At 33.6% G+C, this 21,925-nt stretch overlaps 1 protein-coding gene across 1 annotated transcript in view; it reads right to left on the bottom strand.

Annotated features, from left to right (window-relative positions):
* KCNH7 (potassium voltage-gated channel subfamily H member 7) overlaps nucleotides 1-21,925 on the bottom strand; it is a 70,204-nt gene that overhangs the window by 17,209 nt on the left and 31,070 nt on the right. Inside the window, exons 6-10 of the mRNA XM_042874403.1 lie at nucleotides 20,946-21,345; nucleotides 18,198-18,397; nucleotides 7,879-8,131; nucleotides 4,528-4,733; nucleotides 1,807-1,906 (exon numbers count right to left, since the gene is read on the bottom strand). Coding sequence (XP_042730337.1) covers nucleotides 1,807-1,906; nucleotides 4,528-4,733; nucleotides 7,879-8,131; nucleotides 18,198-18,397; nucleotides 20,946-21,345 — 1,159 coding nt within the window. The remainder of the gene's footprint in view (nucleotides 1-1,806; nucleotides 1,907-4,527; nucleotides 4,734-7,878; nucleotides 8,132-18,197; nucleotides 18,398-20,945; nucleotides 21,346-21,925) is intronic.

Consider the following 21,925-nt stretch of genomic DNA (forward strand, 5'->3'; position numbering starts at 1 on the left):
CTTTCTTTTCCAGTTCTTCTAACGCGCTCTACAGGATCGTGCTGAAATATTTATCAATTATGGTCTAATTATGCTGCATCAAAGTATGATGCAGCTCTCTTCCATGGGAAGATATTGACGTTGATATAAATAGAACTTTACAATCCAGTAGTAACATCTAGCACTCTATGACCTCATAGGATGGGCCACAGAGAAGTGATACAAAAGGTGTATGACTACTAGGTGCCTTCTCTGGCAGTGGGAACATATGAAGAATCTGAACAGGGACCAGAGTGGGACAGTAAACCAGTGGGTCAAAAGCATATTCAGTGCTTAGATGGACTTTAAATGTGCTGCTCTTCTCTCTAACTCAAAAGTTACCAGGTACTGTAGAGAAGCCTTGTCTTCTCTTTCCCAAAGAAAGGCTTTTTTTTCAATGACAAAACAGTGAGAAATTATATAATTATATTATCTCAAAAGTAATGTAAATAAATGTCTCCAAGAGAAACTATTCAATATAATCTAGAGAGTGAGAACCATAAAATCTTGAGGCTTTGCACCACACTGACACTTGAGGAGCCTATTTGTAATTCTGCAGGAGACATGACATGGAAGATCACTTCCATCATATCTAGATAGCAGCATATGTTTTCTCATAAGAAATTTGAAGGTTATTCAGGCAGGGCACCTCTGTCAACAGATTCTTAGTGATGAGCAGATTGAATATTTCATGGGGACGTTTTCTTGACAGATTTGGTGTCAGTCTTGGCTTCTTGCCCTAAGGATGTTTATTTGATCAAATGGCAATGTCATTGTTCTGAGTAGCCACACTCTAGATTGAAGTCTTTCTTCATCAAGCTTTATACTTGCCATGTACCTTTAAAGTGTTCCCATTTATTATTAACTACAATGCAAATCCAAAATTGGTTTTGTGCTACATTTAGGATTGGGATTTAACTGTGGAGTAGGAAAAAGTGGCATAGTATAAACATTAATTTGTCCAAATCATTGGACCATATAAAATTATCCAAGGAATTGTGTTTTCCTTTTCTGAATCTTGTATAAATTTAGCTTTCTTTATTATTATTGCTGTCTGACCACATCTACAGGTATTTTGGAGTACTGAATATTCTGACTGGGTTTAGTATTTCACTGAATTTTCCTTCATAAGGATTAATCACAAAAGTCTCTAAGGTGAATGCAAACAGAAAAATCTGAACTCTTTCCAGTACAACCATTTACACATTCCCAAATGAATTAAAACCTGACTATAGGAATCTACTGTAGAACCACCAGGTAAAAAAAACACCACTTAACTTAAAGTTCAGCAAAGTACTTTCCTGAGGAAATAAAATCAACACTGCTGGTAAATAATATAGTAGACTAGTTTCGCCAAACATTTTAAAACATGATGTCTCAGAAAACGGATAATGGCCTGGAGATAACATGTAGGTATTTGTATAGGTACATATATATATATATATATATATATATATATATATATATATATATATATATATATATATATATATACACATACATGTTTATCTGAAGGATAGTGTTTATTTGAAGAATAGTGGGATAGATTAATGTTTGAATAGTTCTGCACTGATGGATGAGAAGTCATGGAAAGGTGACACTGATATCCTCTAGATATATAAAACCATGTAGGGGACAATGCACATAATGTTTTTACCACTCAGATGGATTCTCAAGACCTGCTACAGTAACAACCAACATAGGACCCTAATGTACCCAGAATTACCAAGTGAAATACTAATGAATAATGAAGCAGCACTGTCTAATGTAAAAAATGAAGTTAATTACCTTTTTCTATTTCACTTTGAAAGGACAATTTCCGTCTTCGTAGTTTGCAGTTATCTCCATTTGTATCATTAGTAGTTTGTGATCTTATTACGATGTCAGACTTGATTAATGAAAGATGAAACATAATGACAGATTAGTCCCACATAAAGAGAGCAGGTTTTCAATAGTTGATTGACTCAATCATGTTCAAGCTTTAAGAAAGGCAATATTACACAAGTCAGTCTACATCATCCCCATCTAATAGTATTGGTCAGTGCTAATGTTACAAAGTTCATATTGACATTGAGCAAAACTGGCAATGTTGCTACATGATGTGAAAAAGTATCCTGATAAATAAATTCACCTGTATTATCAGTTTTCTGAACTACTACAGATGTGTTTTAAATAAGTTTAGAGAAAATAAATCCAAAAAACAACTCAAAAACCACACCCAACAAATCAATTTAACAGAAAATGTATACATACTATTGCAAGGAGTAAGGTGGTAGCTGATCGTAGTTAGATTTACATTTAATTGTATGGTACTAATTATAAAGTTTCATTTTAAAACAACAAATATAAGATTGAAAAGCACCAGGCAGTATACTCCTCATTATTTTTAACTTTATGCAGTCCATTAAGATATTTACTTCCATAGCTTAATATAATGCTGTCTTTCTCTGTAAACATTAATATATGTGCTTTTTGTTGCCTTTAGGAATTCAGGATGTATTTAACTCTTCTTTCTACTTATAAGAGGGAAATTTATGGATAAGCCAATAAAGCGCAAGTTACGCTCTTTGTGTACACACGCAAGGCACTGACTTCAGCGTACTACCCTTCCCTGTGCCAGTGAGGTTTCCTGTACCACTCAAGAAAACATACGGTGGGATAAGGGCAGAGGGAAACATGGTAAATGCTTATATCTTTCTCTACATGCAGTAAACCTGATCAGTAAGGGGTCTAAGAGGTGGGTTTCTAGTAGAATAACTGCACGAGGAATAAGGCACTTTACATAATTTTGAGGGCAGGAGCAGAAGTTAAGGCAGAAGCATATATTATTCAGATACCGAATCTGCATCTGAGTGATGTTTTGTATATTGTATATCAATCAGATTGTGCTCATCACTTTTTTTGGAAATCATTTTCTGGATTGTGACAGTCAGTGGAATGCAAGTAGAATTGCTGGAGAAAATGCAGGCTCAGAGGCATGGGCGAGCTTGTTCTTTCCTGTCTGTGATGTCTATTGATTTTTTTCTTAGTAGCTGGCACAGCAGTAAGAATTTTCAATTGAAAAATTTCTAAAGGGATCTGAGTAGCAAGAGCTTTCTTTGTGTCTTCTAACAATGTTATTTGTTTCCGTTTTCTCAGATCTAGAAAAATAATGATAAAATATTGATAGTATTATAACTGCAAGGAAAAATTTGCTAAGAAAACCACAATCATTAATCTAAATTTATCTTCAAGGAGTCTTTCAAATATGTGAACTTACAGTTTTAAGTTAAATTTATCACTGGACTATGAATTGTGTTGTATTTCCCATATAATTAATAATGATGATCTTTCCAATAAATATAATGAAATACATTTTAAAATAAAGAATAGAATTGGTCTTTTTTTCAGATTTTAATAACAATCTTTTATGGAAGAAAAGACTCAACAAAAGAAGAAAATGGCATTTCTAATCAGAAGCTATTTTTATTTAATCTTTTTAAGATAATGATCAACAGGTGATTAGCAAAACCATTTCTGTTATTTACCATCCAAAACTTAAAAAGAGTTCTGTCTGTTTCTTGGAATGTCTTTGAGGTCAAATTCTGTTACCCTCTTCTCATTCATTCTCTTTTTCCTTAAAAGTATGATAAAATACCCACAAACTGATAGAAGCTCAGAAAGAATGAAATGCAAACTTGCCATTTGTTGGGCAGTGTAACTCATGTTTGGTGGTCAGTGCTTAGTGTACCATACAGATTTCTCGGGAACACTTTCTAGAGCCCAAGAAGTCCTTCCCCTCTTCCCTTCTGGTCTAACTTTCCCTTGTTTTTCCCAGTTCAGACTGACTTCTTCAACCTGAGATAAGGAAACACTAAGGATTTTTCTACTTTTCCTGCACGCTGGAAGATGCATTCTGGGCAAAGGAGACCACATAGAAGAGTCACTGTAGGAAAAAAGAGAAATAAATCCCTGCACATCTGAAGAATTAATGACATTTGAAAAGTCTCTTCTATGCTTTTTGTCTCCTAGGAGTAAGGTGCACTCCAAGACAAGAGAATTAACAATTCATGTTTGAAAGGCACTTGAATGTTCTGTAGTGTTAGACAGAGAATGACTTTGGAAAATCTGGTTTATTTTTATTTCATGGTCATACACTTATATTTAGTGCCTAACGTTCCCCTTGTAATGACCCAGGCTATGGCCCTGCTTGGTGGAAAAACATATTTTCTATGGTTTAACAAAACATTCCAAACCCTCCCCACTAAAATTTTAATACTATTTAAATATAGAACAAAATCCTGTTAGATTAACATTATCTGGATAATTTCATTCACTTCCGCTGAGTTTAATTGACTCCACGAGAATTAATCAGGTGAGTGTGGTTTTTTCAAAATAAGATTTGGCCTCAGGCTTTTAGCTTTTAATTTTGCTAACCTTGGCATTTCAGCTGCTCTCTTCAAGTTTTGTTACTGTGGATTAGATTTTGCCCAATGCTAAGGAAAAAAATACATAACTTTTTATATGTACCTTTGCAGTTTCATCTCTCAGATTAAATGTCAGTTCTAGATTTGTGAGGAAAAGATCAGAAAATTCAGGATACATATCCAAAACTTCTAGTAGATCTTCTCGCTGGATCTTATGCAAGTCACAGTATGTCAAAGCTCTCACGTCTGCATTTGACTTTCCTGGTTTTGCATAAAGATGTACCATCTCTCCAAAAATATCATTTTTTCCTGCAGAAAGAAAATTAGATGGAGATTATTGTTCCAAACTTGAATAAGCCATTAAATTCAATCACGTATTTGTGTTTGATATTTGTGTAGAATACTTGATTTTGCATGAAGCATTACAATCTGATTTCCATTGCACATATGCTGATGTAAATCAAAAGCACTGTTATTAAATAGTAAATTAAAATCAATACAATTACATAGTCACATACTTGGAGAAGTGAAAGAAAAATCTAGTTTCATCAGTTTTTCTTCAGTTCTGTCAAAACAGTGTAACTAAAAGCAGTTTCCTTTTCCTTTCTCAGAAAAAACATTATTTATTGGATTTAAATTATATCCTTACAATAACAAAGGTGTAATTTCTGACTTTCAGTAGAATCCAGGACCTTTCTACCCTAGAAACTCATTTTGTTGAAATTGCACAAAGAAACAAACCTTACTTGATATATAGTTTGGTAGGAAATTACTAGGTTTTACAATTTTTGGAGGGAATGTTAAACTTCCAAGATGTAGAAGCTGTTCTGAAGAAGCTCTTTAAGCATAGCTTCTTCTATTTTGATATTATTACAACTCTTTTCATCAATGTTGACACATTCACACTATTTGCTACAATTGTCACCTCTATTTAATTGCTTATTAGCTGTATCAGAAGCCAATTGTCATAAAAGCAGAGCAGCCACAGACCAGTACAAAATACTCTTTAAACAAAGGAATGCACAGCATATCTGTAAAATAGAGCTGTGGAGTATATCTGGGAAAACACTTGTTGCAAAGAATAGTGGTCATAGCAACTGAAAACAGATGACATTGGTGATTTTGCCTCTGCTAGGCATTCATACTTTTTATTTTAAGTTACTGCAAATAGTTCTGTTTTTTTCCATTTTTTAAAAAAAGAAGCTGATAAATGAGTGAGCAAGTAGCTAAGACATGCAAAAAATAATTCATGGGTTGAGTTGTGACGAGCATGGCCCGTTCAGCTTATTGAGAGGAAAATTAAGGATGTAACTTGATAATGTTGCTCACATGCTTAAGGAGAGGAAAATTACTCAGTATGAAATGCCTCTAGCATATAATGAGGAATGCAAAGCAAGAACCAATGCAAAAAAACTGAAGTATTAAAATTTCATATTGGAAATAAAGCATGCATTTTTAATAATAAAAATGAATCACTGGAAAGAAACTGTGATGAACAGCGATTACTTTATCTTATTTTGTTTTCAGATCAAAATTCATCACTTTTCTCAACATTATGCTTTCATCAAACACAACAGATAGTTAAAAGTATGAAATGTAATAGAAGTCTTTGATACAACAGATTAGCTGACATAATTGAATAGTCCTGCTGGTCTTAATATCTACAAATGTAGAGGTACCTCTACAAGGCATATAATACCTTCTCTGTAATATGACAACATTGATATGATGGCAGTTCTTTAGTATCTTTTTTGCAGCATTAAAACAGGCAGTAGATTCTGTGAGATCCACAGCCATCATTTTTTCTAAGAATCAGGCACAGAAGTACTGCTCTCAGGCTAGCATTTATCAGACCCAACTTAGATTGTGATAGACCCAGCTTTAGATAGTGATGATGAGCTGAGGAAAACAGGTGGATGCACCCATCATTTTTTGGATTTTTTTTATGTTTGTTTTTATGTTTATGAACAAAACTTGTTCAGAGTGGAAACCACCTGTGAAGTTTTCCAGTGCTAGAAAACAAAGAACAAAGAGGTTTGTTGTCTGTTTTCTCCTTACAGTTTTTTTTTTTTTCTGAAAAATATTTAGTTAAGAACAGATAATCTTTGTTACATTTGTGTTACATATTGTGATTCATTTGTATCATTACCGGCTGGAAGATATGCAGTGGCATTACTCTGCAATTACAATTACCTGGGGCTCTGCTGCAGTGTGAGAGGTGCACAAATATCTGATGTGTATAACACACAAAACACAACCAGTTTGCATATTTTATCCAGGAAGAAAATGACTTCATAAACTTGTTGAGTGCTATAGAAATTTACATGTATTTGATGTAAGAGAGGAAATCCTCACTGAACCACACTGTTTGTAATCAGAGGAAGACATTCATACAGAAAAGTAGACAACTCACAGTGTTGTTCTTGCATGAACATGTTCTTGCATGCTCCTGCCTTAATCTGGCCCATCTGATGAGATGCAACAGCATGAGATAAGAAAATTATCTTGATAGCTTTATCTAAATGTAGGGAAGGATTGCTGTAGGCATACTTTTGTATTTCTAAGTACTAGCAGAATAATCAGTCACAAGTGAATTAATAACACATTGCTACCAATCCACATTGTGCTTCAGCTACTTTCTTGGCTGTAAATTCCCACAGTGGATGATAAATGAAAAATAGAACAAAAGAACACCTGAGTGATAAAACAGCTGGTATAGCTTTCAGTATAGCAAAATCCTTACTTATCTGTTCAATTGTCACTTGCACTAATTACCTGACACTAAATGGAAGAAGAATGCATAGTTTTATTTAGGTTATTTTTAGTTATTATAGATGTTTAGTTATATTTCTCTTTTTTTTTTTTTTTTTTTTTAAATTGCTATAGCTGATAAACTTTCATTGGTACCACATAAGATCCATCACCAGCTGCAGGCAAACTTCCAGCAGGACTGAACATTGCTCTGAGCCATACTTCGTTGGTAAAAAAAAACAAATTACTCCCCATACTATATAAACAAGAATATGCTCTTTAGAAGTATAAGAGAAATAATGATGTTATTAAATTTAGTTATCAATCTAGATCAGATTAATCTGTTACACTTTCCTATAAGCTACCCACACTTTTCTGTCAGTATCCATGCTGCTCAAAGAAAGGACATCAGATGGTTTTGATTGATGCAGCATCATCAGTAGTGGAGTAATCTGACGTGCTTGCATCTCACCATTTACCCGGGGTTAAATGTGACTCACTCTTGCTCTTATAGTGGACCAGGGCTCTCTGTTGCACATGAATTATTGGAATAATGTAGAATTTGCTCCTTAAATTATTTCTCTGCTTGAGTTTACATGACAGCAACTAAACATTCAGATTTCCTATCCCCAAACAACAAATATTTCTTTTATGACCCTTAACATGCATTGTAGTAATTGTAGCATTGTAGTAATTTACTTACCAAGAATGGCTACAACAATGTCACTCTTAAGAATTTCAATGGAGCCTCTTGACACGAAGTAAAGAGCAGTGAGAACATCTCCACAGTGCACTAAAGTGTCTCCAGGAGGAGCATGTGTTGTCTTAAATTTCATAGCCAAAGCTCGAAGACAGCCTTTACTGGCCCCCCGGAAAGCTTTGCAGTTCTGAAGCAAATTTTGATTGAGGTGCAGGCAAATGTCAGCTTGTAAGCATTCTGGAAAACCCTTCAGGACCTGGTAAGACAAGCATAAGGATTTCATATCAAAGCTATGAAAATAAGGTATATTACATTTCTTATTTTCTTCCTGGACAAGAAGGAAAGAAGTGACATACAAATAGAGGTGGCTCTGAAGGGCTGTCAGAATATTACAATTCAATATACAACCACAAATGTGTAATCTATATTTCAAAACCTATACAGTATGAATATTAATAGAGTTCAGAAAGTAGTGGCTACAAAATGAATTATTAAGATTTATTTCATTACCTAAATGGAATAAAGGTGTATGAATAAATATTCTGCAGTAAAATAACAAATAAGACAGGTAAAAGAAGAATCTTGACTGTATTTCACCTGTTCAGGCTATATATATATATATATATATAATTCCTTTTTATAATTTATAAAATCCTGCACATTTAATATAAGAGGAATCTTCTGCTGAAGTAACTGACATTTGCGAAATGAGAGCTAAATGAGTGAGATATGGGGCAATTTTTATATAGGGAATTCTGATGGGATTTTCATGTTAAATATATTGTTTGTAAGTGTGTGACACAGATTTTTACCAGAAAAAAAATAGCATACGTAATTGAGATGATGTTGTGCAGATTTACATAGGCAGATTATTACTTCTACAAGTGACAAGGGTAATTGCTATGGTCCTTGTTCATCTCTTAATCATAACAATGGGAATTTGCCTGAAGTAGATCCACAGACTTCCTCTTGGGAACCATGGTAACATGATAATTTTGTTTACAGGAAGAAAAGCAAGCGATTTACAATGTGGTCATTATGTCAGATCTTTCCTAATTTGTTTAGAATTATCTCACCTCTCCTTCTTTTAGATTCAATAGACATTTCTGCAGTAATTTCTATGGAAGTACTGTTCCCCCTTATGCCTCTGTGTTCTGTGTTCAGAAAGGGGGCTGAAACATTATTAAATACCACTCTTTCTGTGATTTAAATCCTGTTGTCTATATGATGAAAATTACTTTCCCTGGGAGTGCATCTGTACAGGAATATCTGTTGCATATTTCTAAGGACAAGACAGGAACTGAGGCTTCTTTTGAATAATGAGCATAGCATGTGTCTTTTTGCTATTAGAGCAGTCTATTAATTCATTCCTGCTTATCCTGTATACTATTTTCTACAAACATGTAAATATTCCTGCACAGAAAAAATACATATACAAAATGCATTAGTTTACTGCTACAGTCATTCTTACTTCAGCACAATAAAGGTCTGTGCACTCATTCCTCTTTCATAAGTATATTCACAACTCATATGCCTTGCTGATAGAGAAGACAAGCACATTTCTGATATGAAACTTTTATCCGCACAAGCCAAGCTATGATTTATAAAAAAAAATATTAGTACCTTTAACTGAAATTGAAATGATTCTGATTGCTAATGGAAATAAATGCTATGAAATAATAAACAGAATGTTATAAGACACATATATACAAAACTCTTATGACTCAAAGGGCATTATCACATGAAATTCACACATCCTCAAAAAAAGCCAGCATTCAACAACAATAAGCAAAAGAAAACATGATGCATGAAAAGCTTTTATGTCACCACTCCGTTTTCTCTGTCTCTTACACAATTAGAAATGTAATTAGTTTGCAATTAATGTTTATTTTAATGCATTCTTATTGAAATAAAAATATTGTGGATTGTAGCAATTTTTTTTCTGAATAATACTGAGAAACTGATAACCAAATTTGTCTGGCCAGCGAGACAATTGGGAAAAAGTTGCAGGTGTACGTTTTGAAATTGTTCTCAAGTTGTGAGTAAAAAACCCATTTTGAATTACTGAGTTCTTTTGTTATAACCCTTTCTGAATATAACGCGGAAAAGCTCTATTCATAAAGAATGCAAAATAAGAAATGTATTTTTGATTCAGAGATACTTACAGGAAAAAGTATTTCAATTGTAAGGAACTCAGGAGTACAGCACAGGATAATCTGTATTCATTTTTTCACATCAGCTTCTATTTATTTCATTTATCAAGTGGCTGTACTTTACCATTAAGCAAAACCTGTGCAGACCATGTGTGCCGATTTATATTTCTGAAGATACTTTGGGAATATCTTTAAAGAAACAATTACTTTGACAATTAATTTATACTTAGTATGAAACTATTCTAAAATCATTGCATATTAATTAATAGTGCCTAATATATCAGTAACACTGAAAAATAATAGCCTCTGTTCAAGTAAATATGATGAAACTGTCCCTGCCCCATGGAGCTTACACTCTAAAAAATTTTTTTACATCAGAGAAGAATCACATTTACTTTTTAATATCACAACCTGGAAGGTAGAGAGGTGCACAAATGACACTGATTTTCAATGGAGTTTTGGAGATTACTAACACAACTTTGGAAATACAAGAAAGAAGCTGATTGGAAGATAAATTTCTAAAACATTTCAATATCCTACATTCCAAAAGGAGCTTACCATATTGCTCACATTGTATGCAGAGAGGTATTTAATCCAAGTCCAGTAGATGCTACAATACAGAATAAGATGTTTCCAAACTAAATCTTACGTTGTGCTATTTGTGCAACATCTTGTCATACAGGCTCCATGTACATTTCCAATATTCAAATTTTAATTATTTTGACAAAATATTTCTTATTCACCAATTTTTGGCTGGTGCTAAGAGGGAATTATATGATTCTCACCAACATCTTTGTTAGAGGAGTAATTCAATTGAAAATCATGTTCTTACACAGCAGGAATCAACATCAATATATTACATTTATACATAATGGCAATTCTAAATATTAGAAAATACATTCTTCAAAAGTATGAGATTATCTTAAAAATGATAAAAATCTAAACACATTATTGCCAGTATTTTATTTGTTGTGAGTGTTCTGAGTTTTCTAAGCACTCTTGTCATACTCCAGCACAACAAGAAAAGGTTAAAAAACACTTTTCTAAAAAATAAAAATCAGAAAAGTCTTGAAATCATATAAATGCAGGACTAGGTGATACAAAAATAGGAGTTTCAAATTTTGAAAATTGTAAAGCTAGGAATTTCTCTTTAAGTAGCATTACTCTCAATGATAAATTCAAAATTCATAAATTATTTGAATAGAAAATCATACAAGATTATGTTCCAATTGCTCTATTCTTTCCTGCCATGTTTCTACTGTTACACACAGTATCTCCTTAATTCCACCGTGCCCTGGTGAGGAAAATATTAGATTGTCATGATTAGAATTAATGCATAACTGAATATATTCAGATCTTCTAAAGAAGAAACTTAAAGTAGCAAAACATTCTCAACCCTATCCCCCAAAAAAGGGAGGAGAGGAGAAAGAAAAAGAGGAAAAAGTGATTGTGATGCTATGACCCCAGGCTCCAGTTGTTTCTTCTTGATAGTTATCAAGTTCACACATCTCTTCCTGTGTGGAATGAAACTTATTCCATGTCAAATAACATTGGTTTATCTATTTGGCATGCTTGAGAAGGAGGAAAGTGTCATTGAGAGAGAAATAAAACATTTTATACGGAATTTGGGGTTGAAATGTAGTGCATATAATAGGGATGCCATTCATATTGCCTTGAGGAATGCGGTCTTTTAAAAGTGGGGAGGGAATCCAGCTGCATCAGCTACTCTTTTCCAAGATAACAGTTAAATGTTACTCATACCTGTATCCAACATTTTTGTGACAACAGAATTGGAGACACCTATATGTCCTAAACTCAGACAACTAACAAATGTTGGGGGCAATTATACTTTTGTTATGCTTGGGTAAAAGACAAAAATTATTGACAAAATTTTTTCTCTACTCAGTTTTGAAATGGAGGTTGACATCTGTCCTGTATTAAATATTCAGACAGCATTAAAGCAGAAGCAAATCAGAGTATTAGTTACAACACTCATCATTAAACACCAAAATATCACCAATATAATGTGTATACATACTGACAACTCTAAATATTAAAAAATCATTGAAACATAAATTGTGATATTATATTAAAAATGATAAAAATCTAAATACAATATTTCAAGATTTTATTTGCTGTGTTTTCTGAGTGTTTAAATATACTCAAGTCATAATCCAAGGTGACAAGAAAAAAAAAAAGATACCTTTCTAAAAATGAAAAGATAGAAAAATCTTGAAATCATGTGAATGCAGGTAGGTGATAAAAAAAATAGGAATTCAAAATTTTGAAAATGATAAAGCTAGGAATTGCTCCTAAAGTAGCAATATTCTCAATGATAAATCCAAAATCTATGAAGTATTTGAATAAAAATTTATAAGGTATTTAAGCACACAACAACAGAATTATTGAATTTTTGATTTTGGAATAAACTTCTGGAGACTAGGTAGTCCAACCTGCCCACTTAAGCAGAGCTATCTATGGTACGTTACCCAGGACAACTTCTGCATGTACCGAAGGAGGGAGACTCCGAAACACCTTTTGGAGCAGCTTGCTGGTGCTCTGTCACCCTCAAAATAAAAAATTGCTCCTGATGCTCAGATTAAACTTCTTGTGTCATACTTTGTGCCCAGTGCCTCTTGACCTTGCACCACTGAAAGGAGCCTGACTCCATTTTCTTTTCATCCTCCCATCAGGTATTTACAGAAACAAGTCTCTCCTGAGCTTTCTCTTCTCTAGGCTGAACAGTGCCAGCTGCCTCAGTCTTTCCTATTATAGGAGATATTAGTCCAATAGTCAAAGACATTCCCTGAATTCTGCATATTGTCTTCTGGTGCCATCCTTTTTCTCTGGAGAGATCTAGGTGGGATCAAACATTAAATGCCAGGTAGCAGGTGAAGAGAGCAAGAAAGAAAAAGAGTCGTCGTGGGTCTGTTTAGTGCCTGTTGAAATTCATTTCAGCTAAGTTTTTCTTGTCCTAGAATCAAAGCCAGATTTGTTTATGAGTGGGCAAGCATCCAGCAGATGGAGGGAAAGATAAAGGTACGATCTCAAGTTCAGTTGGCAATTTAATCTGGAATAAACAGAATTATGAGTAGTGCAGAATTTAATCCTGTCACAGAGGCTGGACTTTAAGATTTTTAATAACAACTCCATCTAGGTTAAACTTTTCTGTAATTCAGCCTAGCAGTGTTTCTAGAAAGAATTTAGAATTTACTATTTATGTGATAGCTGATTATTGAAATTTCTATATGCAGAGGGCTGAAATATTTCCAAAGGCTTTCACCAGTTAGAAGAGAATAAATAAGGTCTCCCACATGGAGTAAGAACCATTTCTGAATTTTCTCCTCTGAAATGGAAAACGTTGCAGTTAGATTTTTTTTTTAATGGGATGTGAAGAAGGTCCTTATAACAACTGAGAGAGAAGAGAAACAGTTGCAATGATAAACTAATTTACCTTTCAATGAGTTTTGACATTTGACCACCGCACCAAGAACCTAGGACCTTCTGCTTTCAGTTACTGACACTAAACCGATCTGTTTGACAATTTTATGCAGAAATTACTGAAGTTATAGATGAAGAATGATTCATTGCAATCTTATCAAAATTTCCGAATAGGTCTGAAAGGTGATCTCTAAGAAGTTACACGGCTGAGTGAAGAGGACAGAAAGTGATTTCAGCTTCTTCAATAGCTGACCCTTTCATCAACTGAAAAAATTTAAGATCTGCATAAGACGGAAGTTGATCAGACTAATTTCCAAAGACATAACTATAACATAACTATAGTTGGAAAATTTTAATTCTTCTTGTTTGAGACCTTAGGCCATGAAATACTATCCAGTAAGAATCTGAAAAGATTGACATTTTTGTCAATGAAGTATGAAGTGTTCTTCCCAAAACTAGATTAAATGTAGGCATTTATGTTTATGTTGCTTGTTTTTTATTTAAAGTAGTCTTGCAATAGAAAATGAAAGAACAGTTTTACAGCTGTAACAGAGGTACTTTCTTTTGATAGGCTTATATATCTTATGATCGTGACAAGTAGGCAAATAATAGTACCACTTTTCACCATGATTACATATTCTCTGCATAACCAATTACCACTGTTGTTGGGTTTTTTTTCCTAAAAAAAATTCTAATTGTAAGGAATTTCTTGCTGTTTTAGAAATTTTAATCTACTCTATATCTTTCTGTTTGAAACATACTGCTGGCAGTAGTTGTATTGGTAGACTTGTTTTGGTTAGAAAAAGTGATCACCAGAGGAAAAGCACAAGCAACAAGTGTAGTAGTGTCATCCAGTGCCCAATATCCAATTTCATACAAAAGAAGCTTTATCAACAGTATTACAAACCTGTCTTCATTTGATACTAGCATTGCTGGTTGTGAACTTTCAAAATAGTTTTGTACTCTACTGTACTTGTGTGTTTGCTGAAGGCAAGGCCAATTGCAAGTGTAAAACAAACTGCCTCAATGCTTTCCAGAGAAGGTTCCATAAATTTAGATCTAAAAAATGCTGACTTACTCTCTCCTTCCATAGCACCAAAGGCCAAGATAAATATGTAGTTGTTTGGCATTCAAAATTTTAATTAACTTACATTTGGCTAAACACTTTCTGTACTTGTCCCAATTATTTGCTTCTTTGAACTCTTTTTGTAGAGGTAAAATAAACCAATAAGGCTATTCTGATGCACAGAAGATCCATGGAAAGAAAGGGGGAGTTTGTAAAAATTGCATGCATAACTCAAAAAAGGATCTCAAACACTAAATATATTATCTTTCTACAGTAAGCATCACAGGCATGCTATTATCAGTGCTGGACTGATAACACTGGAATGAACTGGGCAATAGAAGGCAAAGAAAGTATAGGAAAAACAGAACAGGATAGTCTAAAGAGATGAAACCAGTATCTTTAAATCTTTGGGATCGGTGAGGTCTTTCATGAAAGAATATATACACTGTGAATAATTTTCTTTGAATTTAACTTTGTCAGTGTATACCACAGTTATTTAAATTATGCTTATTCCATAGACTCAAGATTTTTATCCAGATTAAAATAAATCCCAAATCCTGTTTATCCAGTCCATGCATAATTATGTGGAACTGTTCTTGTAAATGTAAATGTATTTACATTATGCAATGAAACATAATAAAAGAGATGTAGAAATGAAGTGGAGGGAAACAAATGTATAAATAAAAAATGTTTTCAGGATATTTCAACAGCAAATTTTTAAAGCTATTTTCAGTTTAGCCATTTCAAATGAGCAAAAATATCTTCTCATGTTCACTGTAAAGTGTAAGACTTTGTTTAAGAAAGCAAGTTTATTTGGTCTTAAAAGTATTATTCCTGAGTTTAAAAGTTTATTGTTTTGGTTTTTTTCCCCGCATTTCCTGATTTCTTAACTGTATCACTGATGATGATTAAAAGCATCTTTTGAAATATATTTTCTTGTATTATGTATATATAGGTATGTGTATACATTGCCTGTACATATATATAATGTAAATTATTCATGCATTTCATACGTCAAAGTAGAAAGATGATTGCGTTTTCTAATTTTATTCAGTTTTCAGTAATGAAATGAAAAAGATTGGATCAAATTCTGCCTTCAGATATTTGCAAAAAACTCCCAGTAAATATCAACAGGAGTCACACACATTTGTCTGAGGACAGTATTAGCTTTCTGGTGTGTAAATGCAAATATTTCATGCAAAATTAATTTCTCAATACCACATGCAAGTCCATTCATATGCACGTGGCTTATAGCCAAAAAAACTTCATTGATGCTTGTGCTAACATGCATATATGGTTGGAACTAAGAGCATTCACACAAAGGAAAATGCAGAATGATCAGCATGACAACTGTCAGAGTGACATTCCTACAGAGCAGCTATCTAATGCAAACCACTATGCACATGACCTTTTTTGGGCAGAAAAGCATGATTTGAGTTGTGGGGTAAAACAGTGATTAGTAGATGTGGTTAGATTAGCATTTCTTAAGGTGTAATTTTTAGTAGCCATTTTGCCCCACATCTGATTCTACTTGGATTATTTTCCTTCACTATCTACCCCTTCATCATGCAAAAAAAATTACAATTAAAATTAGAAAGCACTGAACAAGCTCTAAACCCAACAGATAACATGGATATTCTCCACACTTTATACTGGAATTAAATTCGACATAAATACCTCCTGCTCTTACCAGTGGGTGGTGTTATTCCATGTATTTAGGTATGAAGCAGACAGGAAAGAGATAAATCTTTCATAAGTACAATATAAATCAGACAGTTCTCACATTATCCTTGCACTAAGTGTAGCATATTCAAACTCACATTTTAAGAAAATTAACTGATTACCATAAAACTTCAGGAATTGTGAACTGAATAAGAGATATAACAAGATAATCTTGATTTTTTCTTCATGGTTTTTTTTTTTTTTTTTTTTTTTTAAGACAAAGCCTCCATACTGCCTCACAATCACACTATAGAATATGAGCTGTTAAATCCATTTAGTTACTACTTTGTCTTAATAACAAGTCCAAGATTATTTCCAATACACCAGTTCCTGGATTATGAAAAGAAATTATTTCATGTAAAACAGGTGTTTTTTGTACAACCATTAGTGGTAATGAATTAGTTAAGGTATACATGATTTTGTAATATCTTCAGAAATAACTCAGTGAACTACTTTAGGCTTTGGCTGCACCCACCCACAGATTAAGGGCCTTATCCTGCAGAGTGCTGAGTATCCCACACTCCCATTGCCACCAGAGGGAATTAGGGCCACTCAGTGCCGTGTAGGATGAAGCTACTGATACTGCCTTCCATTGCAGTAATCCCCAGCAGAGGTTTATTCAAATATCCTTGTACTGTACTGAGTACAATATCCCTCTGTGGGAGAACACTTGTGGAAGTAGAAGGTGAAGCCTAATATATTTAAGCTGTTGTCTTACTTTCAAGATCTGCTTTACTTAATGGTAACCATAACATCAGGCTGGTTGATTCAAATTTATAAAAGCTTTTAATTGAGACTTGTTCCTACTTACAGAGTACAAGTGTATTACTGACAGTCCTACTCGCAAAAGTACCAATAGGTGCCACATGGAAGCTGTTTGATTTTATGCAAAAGTTTTGAAAGTTGAATTTTAGTTAATTTGTTATCAGAATTTAGAGTTTTTTTTTCCTCTTGCAAACTTTTTTGCATAGCTCTGCAAAGTGTTTAATATATAACTTCGAATTGCTCTGGAGAGTATCCCTCTAGCAACACAGATTCATTGATCATTAAGGTGCTCAGTCCTCTCAGTGTCTTCAAACATAAGTCAACTTTAAAAACAAACAAACAAACAAAAAAAACCAAAACACCAAAACAAAAACCAGCAGCTGTCTTCAGAAAAGAAGCCAGAAATATGGATGCTTACTTTGTTCGTTACAAAAATGTTTTTGTTTTTTTTTAGCTGGCCACATATCTTTTTATACAAAGACTGTTTACAGTTCTGTTTTATTTTAAAACAATACCTAAAACCAAACCTTAAGAACTGTTACCTCGCCAGTTCCTAGAACTGACACTCTGGACTGATGAATATTCAGTAGTATTGTGTGGAGTTTTTGTACAGAATTAGGTGGTTGTGAATGCAAGCAAGCTACTATTTGGACTATCATATGATTAGAGTATTTATCTCTGAAAAGAGCACTTGATCTATCTGCCTGCTCCTCTCTTCCATCCTCCAACAGTCTACATGTTCTAAATTACATGATAGGTAGGGTTTTGAAAAAGAGTTGGTACCTGCAGGCTTTATACAAGAGTCATTCTGTAGATACCAATGGAAGTGTTCTTTGATACAGGAAGTGGAAAATCACCAAGGAACAAATTTCTGGAACAGTTCTGTCTGAAACAAGCCCACCCATGGTATTTCTTGTCTTAAGCTTCTCATTGTCATCTGCAATTTTCAAGCTTTTCTATGCATGAGAGTTCAGATTTCTCCTATAGCTTGCAGTTGTCTAGGCAACTTTGCTGCCAAATTTGATTTAGTTTTTATTTCAATAATTGCTTTACATTCACTGTCTTAAACTTATAGTGATAAAACTCATGAATACTAAACATTGTCAATCATTTTCTAAATTCACATTCATTAATCTATTCCTCAGGATCTATGCCTGAAAAACAATACAACATACCATGTTCATGTCAATGCCATTGGTGTATGTCCATGCATGCTGGAAGTATTCCTCAAGTCGCTGCCGTAGAGGATTAGGGATTTGATGAAAGCGTATAAACTCCTTTACTCGCAACATCTGCATGTGATATCGCGCAGTTCCCGAATAGAGTCTTTGGATTATTGCAGATACGTTTCCAAAAATACTTGCATACATTAATGCTAGATTAAAAAGAAACAAAATGTGCTTAAGTCCTGTCATTGAGTTTTGCAGGTAATGCAACAGCTTTTATAGTGCATTTTGTATAGAACAGCTCTGGTGGGACTAGATGTGGATTTGATGTACTTGAACCTTTTTATTTATTTGATTATATCCATACCAGCTCTGCAGAAGAAGGTTAAATATGGAATGGTAAACAAGTTGGAAATATTTATCTTTAGAGATCTATAGCCCTGAACTTGCAAGTTAGGTTCATCAAATTTTACACACTCCAGAAGAGCTAAGAATTAGGAATTACAATTAAGTACAAAGAACAAAAGGCAGAGGTAAAAAGCCATACATAAATTTATAGTTCAGGTTTTAAATCAACAAATAATATATAGCTATGGCTATCTGAAAAATGATGGGCTATAGTTTCCTAAAGTCTACTGGAAATTCAGTTCTTTACCCTATACAGGATTTGCTTACAGACACTGATATGCTGACATACAATGCTTGGATAACAGTTTGGATTACAGATTTTGAGCAACTTTTACCTGAACCAATTAGACTAAAGGACTCAGTTTCATATTGAGGGGTTCTCAATTTAAAATAACTGAGGCTGGAAAGTACTGTTGCACCCAATCTCATTTAAAAATAAATCTGAATTCAAGTAAACTGTACAAAGACATTTGGAGTTTTTCTGGATGTGTAAAATAAGGATTTCAGTTTTAATAATTAATTGAAGCTTTGCTTCTAATTCTTCAAGCTACTGATGCATCTGAATACCAGGCCTGACATAAATAAAATTCTCTTATATCAAAAGAGGCATTAGGATGTTTTCATGCATTTCACTTACCTTCCCTAAACACTTTTTTTTCCTCTTATTCAAGTACATTTCATAAAAATGCCAAAAGAGAGAATATTATATCACCGTTAGGATACTCTTTTTTTTTTTTTTCCTCCACAAAAGAGCCTACTACTTCTTATATGTAAAGGAAAAAGATTCAGTGATATATATGCAACTTTATATCCAACTATTAAACTCCAGGGAAAAACACAAGGGTTCTGAACAAATCCAATTCACTTATAAATAAGCTCCAAAAAATCAAGCAATAGCATTCTAAAAAGTATGCTTATTTTTTTAAAAATATAACTATACTAGTTCTGAGTATCTGTCATCCTAAATCTGGAAAGAAAACTCTCTAACTCCAATGGTGTTAGAAAACAACATTCCTACATTCTCACAATACGTACTGGGTGACTTTATAAATCAAGTGCATGCTCTCAGAATTCAGGTTCTACATTTAAACATTAAGATATATACGTGCAATACACTGTCACGCTCATTCATCCTTTTCCATGAACTCATTAATATATGCTAATGTCTTCCCTTTGGGCAGGCGCAGTTGCTTCTATGGTGTTCATATGACCACCTGTTTCCACTCCTTTATTCTTCCTTCAATTTCATCATGATATCCTTTGGCTGACCTACAGCTGTTTTTCCCCAATTTACCAAATTTCTATTGCTTGTTATGCCATAATGAGCAACTTTCTATCATAGTACCATATAACAGAAAAACAATCTATATGAAACCCCCCAAAAAATCCTTGCACCTGGTGGATGCAAATATGAGAGTAGACTGTTGTGACTTCAGTGCTTCTGTGAAGCAGGATCATTCAGAGAAAGAAAGCTGCACACACATGAAGCAAAGCTAAAGTGGAAAGTTTTAGAATTAGCACACATTAATTTTTTTTGCTAAAAACTACTATATTGATCCATAAGTTAATATATTGATCCCTATGGCTAACCCAGCCTGTATCAGTGGTTATTTTTAGAAAGCCTCACAATTATACACATTACCTATAAGTAATATAATCTATAGAAGCATGAAATCGTTGAACAGATTAACTAGCATGGAGTTAAAACGGAGACTGCAGTGGAATTGCTGTACACTTTAGATCAATCTGCAGATTCTCTATCAACAGGCAATGCTTTTTCTGAGGTACTGCATGAAAAAAGGCTAACTTGTACAATTTGGCTATTGTCTTTCATAGACCTTCAGTTCAATCAACAAAATAGATTAACTGACCATTTGGTTGTCTGGACATTAGAAACATAATGCTCAGTATAGATAGCCTGTACTGCTTACATTGCTTAATACACTGATTCAGCTAGCGATACAAGCAAGTTATACGGGCATACGGTTTTTCACTGGATGTACTACATATTTTTGAAAATCTCATGCCAGCATACTAAAATGCTCAAATAAGTTTTGGATATTTCTAGTAGAAATAATATTTAAAAATACTTAGATACTCATAGACCTTAAAAAACTGTAGGTTTTGTCTAATATCCATTTTAATTTGGTCCAGTATCACCTAAGAAACAGATTCCTCAAAATTCCTTAAACTATGTTGTCACAACACATTTTCACATAAAACCACTTGTTTCTTTATGAAATTGCCCTTCTAGCTGCGTTATTATAATCTTATTAGCTTAGATTTTAAGTCATTTATTCAAACACCAAGGGGAAAAATATCCAAAAATAATAAGGTAAAAGTACTTACAGCCAATCAACATGACACAGATGGAAAAGATCTTCTCTGAGTTGGTGTTTGGAGAAACATTTCCAAATCCTACACTTGTCAGACTACTGAATGTAAAATAAAGTGCTGTAACGTATTTGTCCTTGATGGATGGTCCAGAACTTGCATCACTCTTATTGTAGTGTTTTCCTAATTGCTCTCCTAAAGAATCCAACCAGCCAATCTTATGAGCCAAGTAAGGTCTTTCTACATTTCCAATGGCATACCAAATACAAGCAAGCCAGTGTGCAATTAGTGCAAATATGCACATAAGGAGCATCAGAACTGCAGCACCGTATTCTGAATATCTGTCCAATTTCCGTGCTACCCTCACCAAACGCAGCAGTCTAGCTGTCTTCAGAAGACCTATTAATGTTGTTGTCTGTAAAAATAAAAGACATAAACAGAAAATGATTTTTTTTTTTTTGTTAGGAAATTTACCCTCAATTAGCATGAATAAAGCAGAAGAGATTTCATTATGTTTGGGAAGTAAGCAGCAGAGTAAACCTTTCAAATGCAATCCTGATTTTATTTTGTTTAAACTATCAAATTTATCAGTGAAGAAAACAATAAGCAGTGTATATTTTAAATGAAGATATATTGACCATTGTCATTATATGCTGAGTACTCTTTCATTTTGATTATTATTCTTGATCTGCTATGCGTGATAATGAGAGATGCCAAAAACAAAGAAACTGGCAGCTGAATTAAAATCCACTGATTGTTTAAAAAGGAAATAGAAATAATATCTTGACACCACAACCTTTCTTCTAGACATTTTCTTATCAAGTATGAACCCTGAAAACTTTTTTGGCTGCTGGGACATATTAACAAGTAAAACCAACTTTTAACTGCCTATGTTTCTGAGTAAATAAGCAAGAGGTTAATGGACAGTAAAGCTGGGTAACAAATCAGGGAGAATTTCTATTATAAAGGCTATTTTATTGATTGTGACCTCAATA

This window comes from Lagopus leucura, unplaced genomic scaffold (assembly GCF_019238085.1).
Source record: "Lagopus leucura isolate 7727_CA_CO unplaced genomic scaffold, USGS_WTPT01 Super-Scaffold_100012, whole genome shotgun sequence".
Classification (NCBI taxonomy): domain Eukaryota; kingdom Metazoa; phylum Chordata; class Aves; order Galliformes; family Phasianidae; genus Lagopus; species Lagopus leucura.